General features: G+C 43.6%; 1 protein-coding gene across 6 annotated transcripts in view; it reads right to left on the reverse strand.

Moving 5' to 3' along the window:
* The window catches only part of LOC120541218 (dedicator of cytokinesis protein 7-like), a 105,396-nt gene that overhangs the window by 74,965 nt on the left and 5,429 nt on the right, over positions 1 to 25,002 (reverse strand). For all 6 annotated transcript variants that reach the window (XM_039772651.1, XM_039772650.1, XM_039772648.1 and 3 more), the window contains exons 2-3: positions 8,642 to 8,732; positions 2,604 to 2,779 (exon numbers count right to left, since the gene is read on the reverse strand). In XM_039772651.1, the coding sequence (XP_039628585.1) occupies positions 2,604 to 2,779; positions 8,642 to 8,732 (267 nt within the window). The remainder of the gene's footprint in view (positions 1 to 2,603; positions 2,780 to 8,641; positions 8,733 to 25,002) is intronic.

Consider the following 25,002-nt stretch of genomic DNA (forward strand, 5'->3'; position numbering starts at 1 on the left):
CCACATCAGATCATCTTTTTCCATATTATTCTCACTGCACCACTCAGAGCAGCTGATCAGAAAGAGAATTATCGGTATACAGCATCAAGCACACGTTGCCTCAGCCATGCTTGCTATTTGGACTGCTTCTCATATGACAAACGCATCAAAACTTTCCTGTATGGACCTCGTGGTTCAGAAACAGTTTCATCCAAAGAACTCTAAACACACTCAATCAGTCCATCAACTGCTTCTTGTAGAACTGTTAGTACTTATTAGTACAATTACCTCACTGTAAACTTGCAGTACAGTTATAATATTGCACAACCTGAGCCACTTTATAAAGAGTGTATTTACATATGATGACGATATCATTTTTAAGATTAAATGCAGCAAAATATGTTTATTATATTATAAAGATAAAACTTTAACTTTGTTTAAATAATCATATATTGTTAATAATTAAAGGACATGGTGTCGCTACACTAGCAAGGATCTGGCGCTCCGCTCACACTGTATGCTTCACTGGGACTGGCGTGAAGGATAGAATAATTAAACATGTACTACGAAGATATTTCAATGTTCCTTAAAAATTTTGAAGAATCAGCGTTATAAGCTTACAGATGGTTTAACGTCCATTACAAATGCGATTGTGTGGCGATCGGTTACTTGGAGAAAGAAAAGGAAGGACATGAATTGGAGGTTAGTACGTTTGAAAGAGACAGTACTGCAGGGGCGGCCTTAGGCATGTACAAACTGTGCACCTGCACAGGGCCGCTAAATCAATATATATTGAATATAAAACAAAGACAAAATAACGACACCTAAAAACGCAGCGGCAAATTTCAGCAAAAGTTAAACGCTTATGTCATGAGCACGAGGCAGCTATGCAGTGTCCACAATGGATGTGGCCATCCGTCGTGCATAAGATACCGTATTGACATTGGCGGGCAAAGAAGCCACCGATTCTTCCTCTGCCCAGGGCCGCCACGAGCCTAGACCCGCCCCCGAGTATTGCTGCAATAAATTATTTCTATTTGTTGCACACAATCACTGCACCACTGTGAAACTCATGTTTAATAACATGCTTTAATTCCTATCATCATGAAAATTATATCACATATATATCTCAGTATTTTATTTATTTAGAGATCTGTAATATCATGAATGTAATGGATTCTGTGTCCTGTCAGAGGTAGAGAAAGCCGGTTTAAGAAGCACTAGTGATTCACACACAGAGCACATAGAAGATCAAATACAAAACAAAGCATTTAACGTGCTACTTTACTTACGATGTGATTTGAGAAACTAGTTAATTAAACGATTTTAAGATTAAGTTTATGATGTTCTACTTTAATGACAAAATAAACTACGTGATTAAAGTGGACATTTCGAGATTGAAGTTGACATTTCGTGCTTTTTTCCTCTGTACCCTAATAAGCTTTCATATGAAACTGAGATGGTGGGCTAAAACTCGCCATTTCACAGCGACTTTGATATCTGAAAACTTCTTTTTTATTTAGGGCACTGTGCGACTTTGTAAACTTGATCTTTCGAGTTTCTACAACATGCTACGTCAGTCGATCAACTTCCTTTTGTTGTTTATACCACTGTTTAAACCAACAAATAGAAAGTTTTTCCTTGCCTCCACTTGATATTCGCTGAAATTCTTCCATTTTCCCTCTTGCTTTTCCCATTGTCTTTTCACAGAATGCTGAGCTTAAGGGATATTTATATTAATTTGCATATTCAAAGAGGCGTAATTCTGGGAGGAGTTGGTGTGGGACAGCACATGCATGCACGAGAGTTAACTTTTCACGCTGACCGGGATTTATGTAGCGGAAGAACACTGAAGTTGGTGAACGCACAGTTTTCCAAATCTGGATTTCTGTGCGTAAGCACGTTTCGGCTTTTGTGCTTAAGTCATGTTATAGTGCGAGTTCTACGCACGCCGCTATGTAGAGGGAAGCACTAAGCTACTAGTAGGTACCATTCTGTATTTGCCAGTATATTGCACCTGTAGTGTACTAGGAGGTACAAGTAGGCATTTACCAGCAGGGGGAAGCCTGAGCTACCAGTCTGTATTTACTAGAAGAGACCACCCGTAATATACTAGGTGTACCAGTTTGTACTCACCAGCAAAGGACATCCCTGAGATACTAGCAGGCACCAATCTGGATTTACCAGTGCAGGGCAGCCCTGACCTGCCAGCAGTTTACCAATTTGATAATCCAAAAGATGGCAGCCTTGAGCTCCACAAAATTAAGTATGACTGCTAGGCATATACAATATATAAATTATTACTTTTTTTTTTTATAAGACTAAGTCAAGTGACCATCAGATATCAGTCTGCATTCACCAGTAACGGGCCACCCTGATCTACTAGCAGTTATCAGTCTTCATTTATCAGTTAAGGTCACCCCAAACCTACAAGGGGGTACCAGTCTGCATTCACCAGCTGAGAGCAGTACTGAGCTACTAAAAGTTTACTAGTTTGATTACCCAGAAGATGGCAGCCTTAAGCTACATGAAATGAAGGATGGCTGCCATGCATATATGAAAATTATGACCCACTCTTTTATGAGTGATATATCCCAGCATGCACTTTATTCATTCCCACTTACTCCTCATCAGGCAGGGTGTTTTCCAAAGTGCGGCACTCCTTAGGCTCTAGCACCAACTCAATGTCATCGGAGGGGAACTCAATGAGCTCCCTAAGAGGCCCAGGCTCAGCGGCAGGCGGATGTGTGCTCAGATAATCTTCAAAGTCAATGGGCTCTACCACCTCAGTCAGGGGCACCTGGAGAAAGAGGGCAAGTGATATGAAGACAGGATGCTTGAATACACAGTCATAGTGATGAACCTTAACTATAATTAAGAACAAAGAGTGAAGGGACTGAAACACAGAGGGTACTCTCATAGTGGCTGTTCTTACTCAGAAGGATGCTTAGGAGGCAACAGTATATAAGAATCCAAGTTTTTTTCTAAACCTGCTTAGCAGTGCCTATCCTGAGCAGTGCTGGGTGCCAATCTATTACAGGGCATATTCACACACACCCAACACCCGTGCATACACATGTACAAATTGGAGTTGCTAACTAATCTGATTAAGTTATTAAAATAAAAAATAACCACTAAAAAGGAATGAATAAACAGATAAAGTATCAAACGAACAAAACATACAGAAAATCCCAGAACTGTCCCTGCTGAGCCTACATGGCTTCAAGTCCCTGTCTAACTGGTCGGGGAGCCTGTTTACTCATCCAAAAGGGTACCGAATAAAAACCCCACCAGTCAAGCGTAACTGGCATGAGGTGGCTTTAAAAGCTGCCCTCAGTCAAGCCTGGAATTACTTCTGGAATTGGGGTACACAGTGCCCTCTGGAGGCCTTGAAAACCACTGCAGGCTGGAAAGAGCAGGGCCACTTCAATAAAAAGACCCATGTGTTGCCACTGCTTATGTCCTGGGAGATTCTATATGACCACCGTAATGGGCTGGTTGAACTCCACTATAAAAGGGTAAAATTTTGCCATTCATGTGGGTGCCCCCTCTTATCCACTAGATGTTTTGATCCTTCAAGACCATCCAGGCTCTTTTCCAGGTAGCCTGCTAAACCCTGGCAGTGTGCAGCGCCAACATATCCTCCTTTAACTCTCATCGTCTCGCCAGGCTGCCCATGACAGGTGGCATAAAGATGACAGCGGTGAAAATTTTGATGTACTTCGTGTGCTACTCTGCAACGGCCAGCCAAGGTCTCCCCAGTTGTCACTCACGTCACCACAGACTGGTGACATCTTGCAGCTGTTTCCGCAGCTGCTGTTCCTGAGGCTTGTAGGATTTTTTTTTTCTGGCTGTGATTCTACTATCATCTTTCCTTTAGCAACCTCGCCCAGATCCTGAGAGCCTGTAAAATGGCTGTAAGCGTAGGTAACCGGGAGGAAAGGAATAACACAGAGTAAATAAATAAGACCTCCATTTTAACAGCAACAGCCCACGGGCATCCATTTTGGGGTGATTATCCTGACAGGTCAACACAGAGTCATGTTTTAGTGGTGGCATTCACAAATCCACCTTAGGAATTTCAGGGACACAGAGGGCCCAAATATAGCAGCATCGGGTGCAAGGTTCGAAAAGACCCTGGATGGGGTGGCAGGCCAATGCAGAGCCCACTCACACCCAAACCGGACCAATTCGGAGATGCCAATCAACACAACTTGCTTCAGCACCATAAAGGGTTTTAATTTTTATGCTTGTTATGCACCACAAATTTCACATGACAAGAGAATCACAAGATTTGGCAGTTTTCTAAAACCATAAAGATGAATCGAATATTGGAACATTTGGCATCCAGTATCCACCTCGTATGTACTTTTGCAGATAGACAGCATTCACCAGTAGAGCGCAATTGTGACCTACCAGCAGTCTGGAAACCTAGAAAAATGCGTACTGGAGTTACCAGCAGGTGCCCTTCTGTATTTGCCACCAGAGGGCAACACCAAGTTACTAGCAGATACCAGTATGGATTCTGCATCAGATGGCATCACTGGACTACCAGCAGATACCAGTCTACAGACCTAGAGGAGTTCAGCTTTGAGCTACAAAAGTCATTTAACTGTAGGGGTCAGCCTTCAACTGCCCGAAGGTACCATTCTGTATTTTCCACCAGGGGGCAGCCCTAGCATACAAGGAGTCTGAAAACCCAGAGGAGGGCAGCTTTGAGCTGCCAGCAGGTATCAGTCTTTATTCACCAATAGGTACCAGTTTGCATTCACCAGTAGAGGGCACCCCAAGCTACTCACAGATAGCAGACAGCAGTCACCAGTATACTGAGTCACTAGCACGTTACCAGTCTGCTCCAGTACAATAACCTAGAAAATGGCAGCCTTAAGCTACCAGCAGGTACCATTCTGTACTCTCCACTACAGAGTAGCATCAAACCACTAGAAGGTACCAGTATGCATTCTGCATCAGATGGCATCCCTGTACTACTAGCAGGTCACCAGTCTGGAAACACAAAAATGGGCAACCTTTAACTAAAACCAAGTACTGTACCATTCTGCTTTTGCCTTTATGGGGCAGCCTTGAGCTGCTAGCAAGTACCGTTCTTCATTCGCCACTGGAGGGAAGTCATGACCTAGCAGCTGGTACCAGTTTGCATTCACCAGAAGAGGGAACCTCTAAACAATTGATAGTACCAATCTATAGGGTGGTCCAGAACTAATTATTAAATTTTCATTACGCTATAAATTATTAAGTTTATTACACATAGAAAATCACCCAAAAAATCCCGGATCATCGAGAAGTGTGTGAACTGATGACATGAAGAATCATCTTTGTGCCAAACTGGAATTGTCCCCACATAAATCAAAGTCATCCTGATGGATCTGCAGAATTAGATCTGGACCACCCTTTATTTTGTACAGCAGAGGGAAATTAAATGACCAATAGGTACCACTTTGCATTCATCAGTAAAGAGCACAGCAAGCTACTAGCAGATACCAGACTGTAGTGACGACCAGCAGAGGGTGGTTCTGATATACTAGCAGGTACCAGTTTGCATTCAACAGCAAAGGAAATCCCTTTACTACTAGCAGTTTACCATTCTGAAAATCAAAGGGAGGGCAGCCTTAAGCAGCCAGTGGGTGCCATTCTGTATTCACCACCAGATGATAGCTCTGGACTATTAGCGGGTACCAGTCTGCATTCACCAGCAGAGGGCAGCCTTAAGTTACTAGCAGATAACAGACTGTAGTGACCAGCAGAGGGCAGCCCTGAGCTACAGCCACTGGCCCACCGGTTCTTGTCAGCTCCTCAGCATTTGTGTAGTAGGATAGGACATGGCTGAGATAAAGTCAGTTGTGTGTCGAAGTTACAAAGCTGTGACTGAATCTTGCACCAGACAGGGAAGAGGATTCGACTCCAGTGACCTCCCACTTCCTCCAATCTGCCTCAAATCTTTAAAGAACAATGCAATGTGGGAGAAGGTGGAGAGGTCATCATTTCCTGCCATTCTTGTTGAGCTGCCTAGTGGATTTGGAAGTGTGTGTGTGTGTGTGTGTGTGTGTGTGGGAGGGCGCACAATGCTTTCCTTTCCTCTCCATGTGCACAAAATAAAGTAGCTCAACAAGTCACACACAAGGCAGGACCCATGAGGGCAGTTGGTTAGGATCCACAGGCCTGCAATACATGACGGGGGTGACAGTGAATGAGGCGGATAGGCTTTTGGACATCGGGGGGCTAGCTGTGCTACCTGTCTAAGATGGCTTGACATCAAAGTAATCAACATAGACCACAGCGCTTACGTTTGCAGTGCACCATGCAATGCCTAAGTCTCTGTCATTTAGTATGGGATTCGTAAAAAGCCATGCCAGTGTTTGTGATGCGCCATCTTTTTGAATAACGGAGACATACCAACTGGATGGACACACAGACACTTATCCTTTAATTAAGGTGGATGGGAGGACAGGGGGCTTTGTCCACATTGGGCTAGGTCACGGTGTGACAAGGCCTGGCATATGACTTAAAGGAGGCAGGGGGCAGCCTGGTATCAAGTCAGATAAAGCCCTGAAGCTCCAGGAAAACTTGGATTTGAATAACATTACAATGTGTCGCATTGTCAGTTGTTTTATTTTGGGGGTGTAACAAAAATTCAGCGGATGTTCACTGTGAAAGACACTACAAGGATTAACAATCGCTTGACACAAGGTGTGGGTATCATTAAATCACCAGACATGCCTGCACTTTGATTCCAAAAATGCATTTTGGACACAGTGCACTGCCCAGAAACATTTACTGCATTGTGAAAGGCTCTTTATAGAATACAGACTGATCAACTGTTTGGGGGCACAGAAGATTGTTACTCCCGCATGTATGTAATGCAGATTCAGGGGAGAGCGACTGTGAAAGGCATTATATAGGATACTACTAGCATGCTTGGTGGAGTGAACAATTGAAAACAACTGACTGACATTATGAAAGACACTATCGAAAATGAATGGATATGTAATGCATGTTCACAGGATGTTCACAGTGAAAAATGCTGTACAGTACAGTTGCTTGATTGACCAGGTGGACATTAAGTTACGTTCTAGAACTTCTCATTGTGAAAGGCACTATATAGAATTCCCGATTGACCAACTGACTGTGAGGCCCAGAAGACTGTGGTTTATCTCTGATCTACATAGTGTTAAAGTAATGCAAATTAAAGGTTACTACCACTGATAGATAAATAAGAAATGCAAGTTCAGGACTGTTCATTGTGAAAGACACTATATAGGAGAAGGACTGCTTGTTTGGTAGGGTGGATATTAGTAAGCCTCTTCCCGTGGCTACTCCTTTATTCCACTTATATGTCCTGTACATAATGTATCTTCATGGAATGCCTGTTGTGAAAGGTGCTATACACAATACAGATTAATAAACCGACAATGCAGCTGAGAGGAATGCAACTGTGTTTCTCTCCAAGTGCTTTTCTAGCGTACCTATAATTCAGAGGTCGTTCACCATGAAAGGTGCTATACAGGTTAACGGGTTCTTGTTTAAAAGGGTGGACATTTGTAAGTCACATTGCATGGATGACCATTTATTCCACTAATAGGTCAGGTACATAGTGCACCTGCCTGAAATGCTCATTGTGAAAGGCACTATAAAGAATACAGAATGATAATCTGTTTGTATGGTCCAGAGATGTACAAACATATTTATTTCCAAGTGCTTTTATATTGTACCTTTAATTCAGAGGTTGTTCACTGTGAAAGGGGCTATACAGGTTAATGAGGGTGCTGCCATATAAGGGAGGATAGGCAGATGAGAGAGAGCATCTGCCATTAGCAGAGAGAACCCACACCTTAGATACCTCATTGCTTGTTGGGCAGATGGAAACGTCCCTTAAGCTGAGCCAGACGAGCCCCCACTTGTGTCAGGTGGAACCTGCCTTTGAAAGCATCGTCTCTAAGCGAGGACATGAACTTAAGAGGGTCAGAAGCGGTTCTCCCTGGTGACAGACAGAATGGATTTGAAGCTCCCTGAATAATCCCAGTAGACAGATTATGAGATGTGTGTGGGTGGGGGAACTCCATGAAGAACCCTACTGGGTGATTTTCTGTATACGAGAACTGAACTGGTGTGACCATATATGTTCCCTGGATATTTAGTGGAAGTCAAAGGTGGATGAGAAGCTCCGGCTGATGTGAGTGGAATGGGACGAATGGACGTTTGGCGGGCATGTGGGGTGTGAAAGGGTGGTCAAAAAACACCCTGAATATTCCTACCAATGAAGAAATGCATCATTAGCAAGAAATCAATTAGTGTCCCGGACCCTTTCCATTTCAAATCCTCTCATGGAGTGGCTGGCCTTGAACCTGGGGTCACCGAGTCAGTAAGCAGCAGCTCACCCAATTAAGCTAAATGAGCGAAGGGGCTTCCGACATGCACTACGGCTGCATGGGTGGCAGACGCCCAGTCTGGGCCTCACATGGTCAGAGGTGCTCCAGTGCAGACGCCTTATGGACCAGGACGGCTGGTGATAATTGCTGGATTACTACGGGGTGGGGTGAATTTACAGCCAGCAGCTCTCTAGAGACTCCTATCAGATTTCTGGATATGTCATGGGCCTGCTGGAGTGGCAAGCTGATGATCTTCCCCATTTGACCCGGCTACTTACTGACTGCTGAGAGCTGCTGCGTTTCTTTGACAGCTGGGGTGAGCCGCCATACTCCCGAGACACTTGCTTCCTGACATCAGCTGCTACAGTCCTGTAAGGAGAGAAACAAAGAAAGATAAGAAAACCACATTTGACATTTTAGAGAGGCCAATGCGGCTCAGATGGCATAACAGAGAATGGTGGGGGAGGGGAGAGATGGATGGATGGATGGATGGATGGATGGAGAAGGAAGAGAAGAACAAGAATTTCATAATGAACCCCACCGGTCACCCAAAAAACACAATGGATGGAAGGACAAATCTTTAAGATCAAGAATGACATCAGAAGTACTTCATGAAGACAACAAAATCTTAACAACACATAAAGCTGAATGTGCATCTCAGGTTTACAAATACACATCATCTCTGCAAAATTTTGCCTGGATTTACCATGCAAGATTTTTGGCTATGTTCCATTAACAATTTTTTTCCTTATTTGATAACTGTACCCACGGTTTATGCCACCCCGGGTATTGCTGGTTGTTATATACACACTAATATTATATATATATATATCTATATTTATTTATATCTATATTTATTTATATATATATATATATATATATATATATATATATATATATATATATATATATAGGAACACTTTTTAATCAGAGTATAGCATAAAGTCAATAAAACTTATGGGATATTAATCTGGTCAGTTAAGTAGCAGAGGGGTTGTTAATCAGTTTCAGCTGCTGTGGTGTTAATGAAATTAACAACAGATGCACTAGAGGGGCAACAATGAGATGACCCCCAAAACAGGAATGGTTTAACAGGTGGAGGCCACTGACATTTTTCCCTCCTCATCTTTTCTGACTGTTTCTTCACTAGTTTTGCATTTGGCTACAGTCAGTGTCACTACTGGTAGCATGAGGCGATACCTGGACCCTACAGAGGTTGCACAGGTAGTCCAACTTCTCCAGGATGGCACATCAATACATGTCATTGCCAGAAGGTTTGCTGTGTCTCCTGCACAGTCTCAAGGGCATGGAGGAGATTCTAGGAGACAAGCAGTTACTCTAGGAGAGCTGGAGAGGGCCATAGAAGGTCCATAACCCATCAGCAGGACCAGTATCTGCTCCTTTGGGCAAGGAGGAACAGGATGAGCACTGCCAGAGCCCTACAAAATGACCTCCAGCAGGCCACTGGTGTGAATGTCTCTGACCAAACAATCAGAAACAGACTTCATGAGGGTTGCCTGAGGGCCCAAATGTCTACTGCCCTGTGCTCACTGCACAGCACCGGGATCTCAATTGGCATTTGCCATAGAATACCAGAATTGGCAGGTCCACCACTGGCGTCCTGTGCTTTTCACAGATGAGAGCAGGTTCACCCTGAGTATATGTGAAAGATGTGAAAGGGTCAGGAGAAGCCGTGGAGAATATTATGCTGCCTGTAACATCGTTTAGCATGACTGGTTTGGTGGTGGGTCAGTGATGATCTTGGAGGCATATCCATGGAGCGACTCACAGACCTCTACAGGCTAGACAACGGCATCTTGACTGCCATTAGGTATCAGGATGAAATCCTTGGACCCATTGTCAGACCCTACGCTGGTGCAGTAGGTCCTGGTTTCCTCCTAATGCATGACAATGCCCGGCCTCATGTGGCAAGAGTATGCAGGCAGTACCTGGAGGATGAAGGAATTGAAACAATTGAATGGCCTTCACGATCCCCTGACTTAAACCCAATAGAACATCTGTGGGACATTATGTTTGGTCCATTAGGCGCCGCCAGGTTGCTCCTCAGACTGTACAACAGCTCAGGGATGCCCTCATACAGATCTGGGAGGAAATGCCACAAGACACCATCCGTCGTCTCATTAGGAGCATGCCCCGACGTTGTCAAGCATGCATACAAGGTCGTGGGGGCCACACAAGATACGGAAAAGCATTTTGAGTAGCAGAAATTAAGTTTTTGAAAAAATGAACTAGCCTGCCACATCTTCATTTCACTCTGATTTTAGGGTGTCTACACAATTGAGCCCTCTGTAGGCAGAAAACTTTTATTTCCATTAAAAGACTTGGCATCCTTTTGTTCCTAAGACATTGCCCTGTCGTTATTTGTATAGATATCCAACTTCATGTTGAGATCTGATGTATCTAATGTGTTTCTTTAAAGTGTTCCTTTAATTTTTGTGAGCAGTGTATATATATTCACACAGTAGGCGATGAATTAGTGCTTAGCAGTTCAACTGATCTGTCACTAGAGCAGGGGTGCCCACACTTTTTCGGCTTGCATAACTGAATAACCTTTATGGCATAATAACAATTCAATATATTTATGGTCACTACAATATTTGGATTTAATAATCGTCATGTGGGAAAAGGCTGACTCACATAAATAAGTAGAGCCGAATAATGCAGTCAAGGAGCTTTTGAATTCAGCCAAGTGAAAAATGACGGCTGTCCGACTAACTGCGATTTTAGTTCCCTCTCCTTTCTCTTTCTCAGATCGCTTTTTGGAAGGACATCAGTTTCGATATTTTTTTTTTTTAAACAGTTCGAAAATGCCCTTCCATATTTTCCTTCTTTGGAATAGCAGTGATAGATTGACAGATCAGACAAACGCACTTCGATTGTGACATTGTGAGAATTTTTTTTTTTTAAATCCCTTCTTTAGTCGATATAAATTGGAAGACTAACTAGATCACAGCCGGAGTTTTGCAGTAGCTCGTGCATTTGATCGGGAGTGCAGGATGACCAGTGTGTTAGAAGAGAAGAGATCTCAGACTGGCCGCCCTGTATGTCAATCAAGTGGAAAATGCCATAAGGAGGATATATGATAGACTAACGTTTAAAATTATTTTTTTTTGAATGCAACGCGATCTACCTGCACTACCTTTGTGATCTACCAGTCGATCGCGATCGACGAGTTGGGCAACCCTGCACTAGAGGGTCTAGCTGCCTCTCATGACACACTGTAAATGTCTACATGTACAATGAATGGGGTTGGACAGTTGCGTGTCAGGACCAGTAGATAACTGGCACAATGTTGAAATGACGGGTGGTATCCAGGTGTGAATACCACCCAAAAGTGCCCGTTCAAATGTAGCCCTGACGAAGTTGCTTAATTTGCCATTACTGCAATAGCTTTGACTACTGTAATAAGAAAATGCACTATATGAAATAAGGCGCTATATAACTCAAGTATGGATTCTAAAGTATGCAGGGGTGGTGGGGTATTGTAAACATCTGGCATTGCCCATAAGGACCAGTAGATAATAGGCACATTTGGTCTACCACTGCTACAACACCTTTGAATAAAATGAAAACATGCTATATGAAATAAAGAGGTCAAAAATAAGGTGTGTCACTGTGAAAGGTGCTATATAATACGTATGGATTCCACAATATGGGTGATGGTGGTATCTTCAAACTAAAATATTAAATAACTCAAGTTGACTTCAGTCATGGAAAAAAGAAATGCCCTCATCATTGGGATGGCATTGCCAACAGCAACCCCAGAGGCTCAAACACCAATTATTCTTTCTTCATAAAGAAATTAAAGAAAAAAGGACTGCCAAGGCACAGCTTCACGTTAAAAGGCAGGCAGCAGTCGTCGAGGACAGCGGGGCGCACAGTAGCAACAGATGGCGCTTGTCTGGAGAGCACAAAAGCAGCAAGAGACCCCCCACTGTCAGCAGTAGTGACCCCTGCACTGAGCAGCTGCGGCATTCAAAGAGAGAAGTGGCATTCAAAGCAAAGCGCTGGATGGCATACAGGTGGCGGCTGCCTGGCTGAACACCTCACAGCTTTATACAGAGGTGCAAGGGGTAGCGGGCCGACTACAAATGGGCAACCGCCTCAAATAGGAATATGGTGCCAACTGCCCATTAGGATGCAAAAAATGTCTGAGAAAGGTGCCAGAATTGCATTCACTATGAAGCCAAGCTGTTGTGAGTAGACTAAGAGGATCAGATGGGTGTGGCAGACATCCAATTGGATCAGACAACCCTGGGTGGGCACCCAGAAAGAACAGCTCTAATGTGAATAGAAAAGGAAAAGAAAAAAAAAAAAAAGGGCACAGGGATAAATTCCTAGTTCCAAGGAGTACTACAAGTGTCCATAGCAGGCAGTATGCAAGTAGCGAGTTGCGACCAGCCAACCAATGATTATGTGAGGGCCATTTCAAGAAAGCCAGGGTGGGCATCAAAGAACTACCCACATGAAATGTGGAAGGAGGTGCCGATGCCATACAGTACATGCCAGGCATGTCTGGCATTGCCTTACACTTGGAAGTCATCCTATCAAAGGTAATGAAAAGGTGTGAAAGGATGTCCTTTGCCTTGAGAATTGGCCAACATGCTATTGGAGGTCTTGGAACACCACACCAACAACAGGAAGACTGACCAGACGGCAGAAATTCCATTTCCCAATCACATGGAAAAACAGATTCATTACTGATGCCCGACTATCCACTGCAGCCAGATCAAGCTCAATACCAGGCTAGTGGCAGACAACAGCAGGCATTGTAATAGACACCTTAAACTGAGATATTGGCCCATTGACTGAGACTGGCCCAGAGGTCCAAGGCAGGCAACATACCTCTGTAGATGGTGGAAGGTCCACAAGATGGCAATAGAAAAAAAAAACACAGGGTCTGTCACAATAAGGATATGGAGATGTCAAATGGCATTTTGACAGAAGGATTAGGACACCAGAATGTGATGGAGTCAGACAAAAAGTAGCTAAAGCTGTACAACAGGAAAATGTTGGGAGGGTTGGAGTTAGAATATGTAGGACACTACAACATGACAAGAGGAGTGAAGCTATGGGACTAAAGATGTTTTTAGAGGTTGGGGTAAAAGCTGCAGTACACTGGCAGGATCAGACTTAACATGGCTAAATGTGCCGAGTATGAAGATGCCAAAGAGGGTTTAGATAGAGGCCGCTGCACACTGAAATCTTTTAAGGTCAGACACAATAAAATGCAGTATGAGGAGATGTGGGTGAGAGATGCAGAATACTGGGATATGACAGGATTAAGCCAAAAATGACCAAAGCTGCAAGATACAGGGCTGAAACTGGTGTTCAAAGTAAAATCTACAGTCCACTAAAATCAGACACAGTTACACTCAATATGGTTAAATGTGCAGAGTGTGGAATAGCAGTAGAAGACCCCAGATACAGGTATTTGATTAGGGCAGACAGAGATTTTCAACACGTGGTAATGTCATGGAGATAGGGTTAGTAAATAAAGGGCAGAAAATCCCAGCTGGAGTTAAAAGACATGGACATGGCAAAGAGATTGGACGCAGAAGCTGCAGGATACTAAAACTGTAATAGGGTCGAGGACAGCAAACAGTTCAGGATGTGGGAAGGAGGTGCAGAACGCAGGGATATAATAGGATCAGATCCAAAATGGCCAAAGCTGCAGGATACAGAGTTGCCACCAATGTTCATGGTAGAAGCTAAAGTCCACTGAACTCAAACAGGATCAGACTCAATATGGCTAAATGTGCAGGACATGGAATAGCAGTAGAAACTGTCAGGTCAGATACTATATGGCCACAGTGGTTGGACAAGATGATGTCATGGAGGATGAGATCAGTTTATATTGAGCACTACAGCATCACAGTCAGATATAATATGGCTAAAATTTTAAGAAGTGGAGATCCCAAAGAGGCTGAGGGTAGAAGCTGCAGGACACTGAAATTGGTTAGGGTTAAAGATGATAGAGATTCAGGATGTGGTGATGTAGATAATAGCTGCAGAACCCCAGGATATTACAGGATCAGAATGAAAATGGCCAAAGCTATAGGACATGAAGCTACCAGCCGCTAAAAATCCGACGGGGTCAGACGCAGCGTGGCTAAATCTGCAGTAGCAGTAGAAGCTGCTGGGCATAGGTATCTGATCAAGTCTGACACAATATCACCATAGTTTCAGGACAAGAAGATGTCATGCAGGATGGGGTTACTAGACCTATATTAATAGAACCTCACAACTAGATAAAGCTAAACATCACAGAGATGCCAAGGAGGGCATGGGTACAGGGTGTAGGATAATGAAACTGGAGAGGGTTTGACACCATACAGTTTCAGGATGTAGGTAAGAGCTGCAGAACATTGGGATATAACAGGATCAGACCCAAAATGGTCAAAGTTGCAGGATACAGAGCTGTCACCGGTGTTCATGGTAGAATCAACAGGCCACTAAAATCAGACATTATGGAGCAGCAGTAGAAGGTGCCAGGCACAGGTATCTGATCAGGTCAGATACAATATGACCATAGTTACAGGACAAGGACGTGTCATGAAGGATGGGGTAAGTAGATATGACCGATGCCATATGGCTAAAACTGAAAGAAGTCGAGATGCCAAAGAGGGTGAGGGTTCAAGTTCCATGATATGAAAATATGATAAGAGCACTGGGATCAGACAGGAGAAAAAGCTGCAGAATTTGAAGAGATCAGAAAAGTGTGCATGGAGGCTACGGGACATCTGAATATGACAACATCAGGCACCACATGTACTGTATAGAGGAAAAATACTAATATACAGTGAGATAGGGCAGTTAATTTGAGAAAGGGGCTACAGGACACAAAAGATCAGAAACAAAATGTCTACAGCTGCGAAATACATTGTAGCTAGATGATGTGCAAAACTAGAATGTGACATTATCAGGGTTAATATTGGTAAGGCGGTAAGACTTTTAAGACCAGGTGGGCTGGGTGTCGGTGGCAGGATGATGGAAGCTACTTTACGTAACACTTGGATCAGTGTTAGACATAATGGGAATAAATCCAAGGTAGGTGGGATACGAGGGAAACAGGAGACTACAATCTGTTAGGATCCGACTCTGCATCACTAAAAGATATGGATATGTGAGAAGACCACAGGTGCCTAAGGATGACCCTCCATGGGATCAAACACTAACATCTTACTGGATCAGGAACCAAGCAGAGTCGAATGCTCTGACTTTGTCTCTCACAACCCAGTAGTTCTGTATCACGCCAACACCAAGTGGCACACACCCTCACATTTGCACAACGGCACTGCCAAGCAGGGAGGGACTCGGGCTGGTTGTACAGCTCTCATTACTCTGAATGTGAGGAGTGTCTCATCTGCTTCTGGCTAAATGTGTAATTCTTACCAAAATTGCTTCAGTGCTCATGGGAAAATGCACAGCTCCAATACAGGACACAAAAGGAGTTAAAGTGCGCCTCAGTCTCGTGTAGGGAGTCGGCTCCCCACGATCAGAGATACAGACAGCAGCCACCACAGACTTGCCCCCCCCAGGCTCATAACATTGTGACGATCGTCCCAAAGCACACAGCATACTTAGTCACAGCCGCACCATTTTGGCACTTGGCTCCGCCAACTTTGTCATCAAATAACAGCTGCTGTGCTGACAGACATGATGTCTGTTCTGATGGCAAAATATTTCACACATGCAGGCAAGTGTCCAACAAATGCAGGGGCCTAAGCAGTAAATCTCATAATGCACAAGTGCCGAAGTGAAATTAATATTCAACTACAAGTTAGGGTTGGGGATCCTGAGAGGACACCCCATATGTTGGGCTTAACAGGCAAAAAAAAAAAGGATATCAGACAGCCATACCAGATGTATAATGAGGCCTGCCAGTTCATCTAAGACAAAATGGAAGGGGTATGACAAGGGGTGCAGCTAAAACTTTTGCTCTGATGTGTCTTCATGTCTGTGATCAAAAAGGACGAGGAGAAGGCTCCCGTTTCACCCTGAACTTCTTCTCCCTAATGTACCTGCGAAGGATAAACCTTTCCTATACATCTGACGGCCCAGTGGTCTGAAGTGAGGCGGGCAGCATGACGAGGGAGTTTCTGCTGCAATTCAACAAGGCTTTTTGAAGCTGATGGTAATCTGTTAGACCTCAGACAGAGGATTACCAGTGGACAGCCCATGATGAATGTGAACCTTCACAAATGAAGAGTTCAACCTCAGATAGAGGATCCTAAGCAGGTGGAACTGGCTGGATCTCAGGAAGAAGACTACAAATGGACATTTGATAAAATTGAGTGAGAAGATTTCAAACAAACAACACCATGGCATAGTTTCACAGATAACAATTTATGGAACTCGATGAGAAATTAATGATAACATGTTCACCAATGATCAGACCAGTACATGTCGGACAACAGCTCTAAGCAAGACCTCCCTGAAAAGACTGCAAGTGGACAGCACTTGACAAATCAAAAGAAAATTCTATGTACACAATGTTGAAGAGAAGTCAAGGAGAAGATGTAGAGTGAGGGACACTTCATGGACCCCAATGGTTTAGGGAGCTAGCATGAGGATCCCATGAGGACAACATTGGACATAACTCGGCTAGGAATGAAGGGGGCAACTTCATTGACCTACGAAAGAAAACTCCACGAGGATAACATTTAACAGAATTCGGAAACAAGTGTACGGCAGCAAATATTATTCATAGCAAAATACCCACGCTTTGCAGCGGTGAAGTACAGCCTTAAAATTTTTATTAAGAAGAAAATTAAACCTTTTTAAACTGAGGGAAAATATACCAATAATTATTTGTTAATGATCTCTTTGTATACCACATTGTGAGTTCGGCCCTCCAGTTGTAATATGACCAAGCTGTGCTCTGAGCTTACTCTTGAGCATGCAACGTACAGTTGGCCATGTGAACAGTAATCTTGTCTCGCTGCGGTCATAATCGGTTTGAGTTTCATGGTTTGTTTCAATTACGACAGCATTTGTAGGACTTGTGTTGAACTAACATTCGGCATCTGTCAAGCGTTGTAAGTATACAACTGGTTTCATCGATAAAATCACATCCAGCTTTTGAGAGTTTAAACATTCATAAACATCAAAGTGTCCACTACTGAAATCGTCACCTGTCAATCTAAGATGTTTAAGAGGCATTGACGGTTTGTGTAAAACATTTGGCCATTTTGGTACACTTGAAATCGACAACCGAATAGTTCAGCGGCAGCCATCAACTCACATGCAGATCCATAGGTGAAGGGCTTAAGCATTTCACTCTTCTAGTGCTCCTGTGTAGTATAATTATCTCCTGTACCGTCATCAGTCCACACCTTGAACCTGTCCCAGTCATTAAATACATAAGACACAATGTTCCTCCGGATATCAATATTGAGCTTGATATGGCCGTGCAATATGTAACACAGAGAATGGAAAAGGCAGGTGCCATCTCAGGGCATGGAAACAACTCTGTAAGTGACAGTTCTTTGATCGATGGTGATCACCTCGATAGACATGTTAATGGGGGTACGGTTGGAATGATAAAGGAAATGGGTACCTGAACAATGTAAAGTAAGTCTAAAATACCTACACAATAACTATAATTGTAATAAATGAACAATAAAACAGCGGAGAAGCCGTGGATTAAATTAAAAAGCTGTAGTTATCAGCAGGGAGACGTGAATCCCGTGGCGTAGCAAGGAAGGGAATGTAGAGACTGGAGCGACGGACGGCCTTATATAGGCAGGCAGCCAACAACGTGGGAGGCGTTGGGATGGGGGACCCAACGCCTCACACGTGACCGAGCTGCAGGCTATGGACGTATATATGTACGTAAGTAGGATTCAGTTAGTGTTGGGAACCCGCGTACCAAATTTCTTGAAGATGGGCCCATAAGTAACAAAGACCATTGAAAAGTTCAATATGGTGGCCGACAGTGGCATCATACCACCGAAATAAGTACCAAATTTCAGCCTTCTACCTACACAGGAAGTTGGAGAATTAGTGACGTTGGAAAGTTTAATATGGCGGCTGACAGTGGTGTCATACCACCGAAATAAGTACGTACATTGGTTTCGGTTAGCGCAGGGAAGCCGCCTACCAAATTTCGTGAAGATGGGGGCATGAATAAGAAAGTTCAACATGGCGGACGTTGTTGACCGTTATGACCGTTACGCGTAGAATTTCGAAATGAAACCTGCTTAACTTTTGTAAGTAATCTGTAAGGAATGAGCCTGCCACGGGAAGTTGGAGAATTAGTGACGTTGGAAAATTCAATATGGCGGCCGACAGTGGCGTCATACCACCGAAATAAGTACGTACATCGGTTTTGGTTAGCGCAGGGCACTACCGACACATACCTCAGGCCTGAGCTGTAACTTCAGTGCAAACACTATAAGCTGCCAGTGCCAGATGGCTCTCAGGAAGGAGATTCCCAGCTAGCAGTAGTGGCAGACATGAATGAGAGAAGAATCCCAAGTGGGATGTGTCAGCTGGACCTCATGTACCATCTATCTCAGCCTGGGCTCTTCACTCATCAGGGCCTGAGCAGGAAGGCTAGCAGTTTGCTCTTTAGCTACAAACTAGCACTGCACTAGGAAATGAGTGCCAATGCCTTATTCCTCCTCCTCCTCCCTTTCCTGTCACTTACCAGGATACAACAGACCTGGAAACTAAAAAGAATCTGAAAGAAACATCAGTGTAAGAAAACAAAAGGTCCCGTCCTGTCACTTACTCTGATTGGGACAGGACACTCTGACATAAGATGGCCACTGTCAGCCGTACTAGAAAAATGCAAACAAGAATTCCAGGGTTTCAGTTACATGGACAGAGCACTTGAGTACCACTGGTGGCAGATTATAACAAATTATAATTTTAAATCCCATCGCAGGCTCATTATTTTACACACCAGTTATTTTAAGTCACCTGCACCAAAACAGCATTCACAATAAGCAGTGTGGGTATTCATCCAGAAACATAAGGCGGATTAGGACCCAACCTTATTAGCACAGTACTGGCACCTTGGTGGTCACATCATACCTTAATTTGCCATCTTTAACAGACCAGAAACATTATTATTACTACTACCACTAAATGTTTGGCTGATGCCTTTATCCAAGGTAACCTACAGTTGGTTCCATTTCTTGACTTGATCATGCTCACACACTGTAAGTAATGGCATTTGAACCAACAGACTCAGGGTTTGAAGTCCAAAGCCTTAACTACTACACCACATTTCCTTTAAAACATTCCGAAGGTAATGTCATGCTTGCTTTGTTTAAGAAAACCGATGACATGGATGACCAAACAAACCACAGGCCCACATACACGTGTATACTGTAAATAGAAAATGGCACATGTACACACACAGTGCAAACAAATTCAACAAATACAGAAGCACACACATGTACATGTATACATGCACACACACAAACTTACTGTACTGTATATAAACTCATAAGTACATAAATATGCCCATACATACAGTATCTCACCTCATTAAACATTTGATTACTGTAATCCAGGTTTGGGTCACAGGAAGCCAAAGCCTGCTCCAGCAGTACTAACTACAGTACAAGGTAAGAGACAGTCCTGGAAGGAGGTAAGGCGGGCATTCAAAATACTGGGGGCATAGTGCAATGATGTCCCAAAAATATAACTAGTAATAGCAAAGTGGAAAGTGTGCACGTTTTGGATTGACACGATATTTGGGGGGACTTAATGACTCCCAGGAGGCAGGCCTGGTCCCAACCACATACATACATACATATGTAATGCATATACAAACACACACACACACACACACACACACACATCTTGCATGTAGTATATATAAACATACACCTACATAGTACATGTTATACACACACAGACATTATATTTACAGTATATAGCCTATACTAATATTATAGATAGTATAGGTTATATACTGTACATATGTGAGTGTACACAAAATGTACGATGCAAGTGTACGTTTATATATAATACATACAATATGTGTGTGCATGCATATATTATACACACACACAAACTAATAATGTATATGAGCATATATGACACAAGTATATAGCATGTTGCAGTGGGTTGGCACCTTGCCCAGGATTGGCTCCTGCCTTGTGCCCTGTGTTGGCTGGGATTGGCTCCAGCAGACCCTCGTGACCCTGTGTTCGGATTCAGTTGGTTGGAAAATGGATGGTATATAGTATGTGTATGATATACTGTATATATTTTTTATAGTTATATTCAATCTGTCTATCTATATAAACAAACATACACACACTACAAATATAATCACATTATTTACAAACAAACACATATGAATAGATAAAAACACACACATGAAATTAACGCATAAAGGTACACAAATTCAAATATACACACACCCCTTTACTGTATTCACACATATAGTAAAATACAGTGTATATTTGCAGCTGGAGATCCACAAAAGGGAGAAAAATGAATCACGTATCATAAAGTAGTTTTTATTCCTGAGCTTTCAACCCCTACCAGGGGTCTTCATCAGAGGATAATGCTTAGACTTACAAGAATCAAAGGCAATATATAGCAAAAAAATATGTGGGGTGGAGGAGGTGTTTAAGTCAGTGTGGTCGGGGGGGGTATTGGGTGTAAAGTCTTGTTTATTATGAATATGTTCTTCTTAAGTTTGCATATGCTGGATTTATGTCCAAGTGTCTGTTGATGGCGTTCTCATTTGATAACCAGGATTCGGCCAGCTCTCTGGCACTTTTCGTACTGGCCTTGAATTTTATTTGTACTGTACATTGTCCCAGTTAAATGTTATGTCCCGTTGATTTAGTATGCGTATAGCTCAATGATAGGGAGTCATTTCTTCTGACGGCGTTGCGATGTTCCTGTATACGTGTTGCGATTCCCCCTCCTGACCACACTGACTTAGCCACCTCCCCCACCCCCCTCCATGTACATTTTTGCTTTATATTGCCTTTGATTCTTGTAAGTCTAAGCATTAAAGCTCAGGAATAAAAACTACTTTATGATATGCGATTCATTTTTCTCCCTTTGTAGATCTCCACCTGCAAATATGCAAACCGTATCACAGACCTTCTCTTCCATATTATTATTAGATTATATAAAATATACAATATATATATATTTTATATATGTATAAAAATATACACATGCATCTTCACTGTGTACACACATATAATATTGTATACTCTGTCTATAAGTTAATATTTTTAGTTTTTCTTGGTCTTAAACATTTGTGATCCTTTCATCTCTGCCATTCAGACCAGTCATCAAGGGGAGAAATAATGAAAAAACAAGGAAAAAAAAAACAAAACATGAAGGTCATTAGCTTCCTAGTAAGCCCTGTGAAGAACTGCATCTTCCAGATCTCCCAGACCTCCACACGTTCACAAGGCCTTCCCCACCGAGCCCAGAGCTGCCCTAAAGGGCCTCACTGTTAATAAACGTCATCTCTGCGCTGGCCAGGCTACACCAGCTGCCAAGATCATCTGTGTTCAGGGTGAGCCAGTAATTTCAAGCCCATCTTGTCGACAAGGCAACGCTCCTCAATGCACTATGCTGCCCCCACATCCCATCCCCCTTTACAGTATTCCAGTCCAGACACTGCAAAAAAAAAAAAAAACAGCTGGGCCAGGTTGGGGGTGGGTGATGATGATGAGGCAGCCCAGCCCAGCCCTGCAACTTATTAAAGTGTGAAGGGTCCAGGCCCACCACTTGGAGTGTCACGACTACTTACTGTACTGGTTTAAGCCGCTCACTTGGCTGTTGACCTCACAATAGCCTGAACTGTGGATATACTTAGTGTGTAGAGATGGGCACTTTGACCTGTGTATTAAAAACATACAAGGAATTACTTGGGGGTGGGAGGGGGGTGGTTTCACACTGCAGTATCTGATGAGGTTTGAAAACACCAAAACTGGTCCCTGGTGGTCCACCAATAGAGGCTCCAAAACACCCCTGAAATATGGGTTTAGAGTGAAAAAAAAGGAAGAAGCAGAAGGTGTAATTCAGAGAAGTCAGGGGAGGCATTGTGCAAATATTGGATGAAAATGAGATGCCAGGATATGTGGAACAGGCAATGTGATGGCAGATGTGGGTGGCACCAACAATACAAAACACAAACTAGTGCAACTGCCTGTCTAAACTCTAGGGGGCATCCTCCAGTGCATCTTTGTGTCTCCACCTCACTACTATACTCATACCAATAGTCGTACGGAAAATTAAATTGTACATTTAAAATGACACAGGAGTGGCAAAGTTTCCCAACTCCCACTATATAAAAACAAACTGCAGCAATTCCAACACTTGCTGCTCCCGTCACCTCCCCCATACACGCGCCCCGGCAGGAGACAGTGACGGCTCTGCCAACAGAGATTAAAAAAAAAGAAAAAAAGAAGCCGAATTCTGACAGCCTCTCACAGCTGAAGAAGAGCGCAGCTGGCGTGAAACAAATACTGCAGTGTCGCTCTAAAGACATACAATAGGCACAGAACTGCCCAACAGCTTGTGTCCACACGATGGGGGGGGGAAATGGGGCTCAAGATAGAATAACAACCTCTCACAGCCAAGGGAACACGTCCTTGGAACAGCCTCTTACTTAGCCTTGCCTGTCAGGTGGCACAAAGCAGCCAGGCAGTGCCAGAGATCTGGGCATGGAAGAGCAAGGCAGCACAGGTTGATAACCTTGTGCAGAAGGGTCATGCTCTGTACGAAGTGGGAGACACCAGGGGTCTGAACTCATTGGCCTTACAGGCTTCAGGCTGCTATTCCCAAGATACAAGAAGTGAACACCTTTCTGGTTTTGTGGATCCACATTGGTGGAGTTAGGACTGGAATCTGGGAAGTTTGGTGACGCATGGAAAGGCTACTGATGGACCTGACCTTTACCATCTATGTCCCAAAGGTCCCCCGCGGCTCATGCTGCTGATGTACAGGGACATAGATTGTAGTCTGCCTGGTTTGGACTCGCTGAACCACCTGCTCTGCACTGGGTTCAAGCTGTTATGACTCAGGGATGGCACCATCCTTTTTATCCTTCGCAATCAGGGATTAGGGTGACATAATTATGCACCTGACGTACACACAGCAAGACCAGGCAGGAATGGGTACCTCTTGGCTTTGGACTTTCTGCTCAAGCAGCATCATATCACGTCATTTGTTGAGCTCAGGAGGACACACTGAAAGTATATTAGTGAACCCATATTGGTGCCCTATCCTTGGCAGGTAGCATGGACTTACTGGCACTCAGGTTATGACTGCTTATAGATGATTGTGGATCAGAGACGAGATGACTGAATCACACACCTAGTGGTGGCCAATGAACGGAGATGCCAGTGGAACCTGGTCCACAAAGGTGCCACTGATTTAGAACTTTCAACCTGCTGGGCCACATAACCTACACTGATGCCAGGCTGCCAGGGCGCAGGGAGGGCATAGTGGAGGTCTGTTGGTGAACTGTAAGATCTCTGCTCTACACTCACATATCTGGTTATCAGGGATGACACAACATGGTTCCAAAATGTGGGTTCAGGTACAGACTTTCCATTAAAAGATGAATTCAGACCCCAGTGGTCTCTGGTCCACAATGGCACCCTCGAGTTCAGTTTGACTTAGGACTCTCTATCTGCTGGGCCACATGGGCTACATAGATGTCAGGCTGCCAGGCTCAGGGGTGGCATAGTGACTGCCTTTATCTGACCACATGGATTATTTCAGATGAAGGCTCATGCAGCCATGCTTTCCAGCAGCAGTACGCCACTCCTCGTGCTCCATGTCACAAGGCTGTTGCCCAGCATATTGTTCTTTGTCTTTTCTTTGTGCTCTTCTCCATTGTTCTCATGATGAACTGCTGGGATGGTCCAACAAAGGGATGTATCATCAGATTACTCATCGGCATGAGTGTGCCAAGCGACTCCAGACCAGCTCTCATTACAGAAGAAGAGCTGATGGCTTAACACGAAGGAGCTTGCAGATTAAAAGAGGTTGCTGGTTTGCAATCAAACTGGATTCTCATCCTCCATGCCGAAATCCCAGCTCAGCTGAGGACTCCTCATATGACCCTTAGCAGGGTCTGCAGATTTTTCAGAGCCAGCATAAAATTCAGCTTCAACCTGGCCCCACGCAACGTGACCAATTCGTAATCCATTCTGTCAGGTAAACTCCAGTTTGGTGAATCATGCAGGTTCAACATCTGAAAAGGACTCATCATGGCCACTCATTCCCTGAGATTCCAAGATAACCGCTATGTATTTCAGAGATGACCCCCCATTAAGAATGATAACACTTTCCTCCAGGCCAACCCCTCTGCTTCATCTTTCAGAGAAGGCTGCTTATTTAAAGCTCAGGGCCACCACATTACCTCCTTGTGCTCCTCCCTGGATCACTCATGTTCTGTTAAGTCTCCAAGGTGATCAAAAGAAACCCCCAGATTCATATGATGAGAAGGTCAATCTAAGCTGATGAGGACCACATCAAAATTTTGAGCTTATGCATGAATTTCCGGACAGTTGACTTTCTTTCAGTCCAAGAAAGAAGCCTTCTTATTTAAATCCATCCACACCAGGGGTCTCATGATCACATCACTTTCTACAACTCCCTATGTCAGCCT

This window comes from Polypterus senegalus, chromosome 12 (assembly GCF_016835505.1).
Source record: "Polypterus senegalus isolate Bchr_013 chromosome 12, ASM1683550v1, whole genome shotgun sequence".
NCBI lineage: Eukaryota > Metazoa > Chordata > Cladistia > Polypteriformes > Polypteridae > Polypterus > Polypterus senegalus.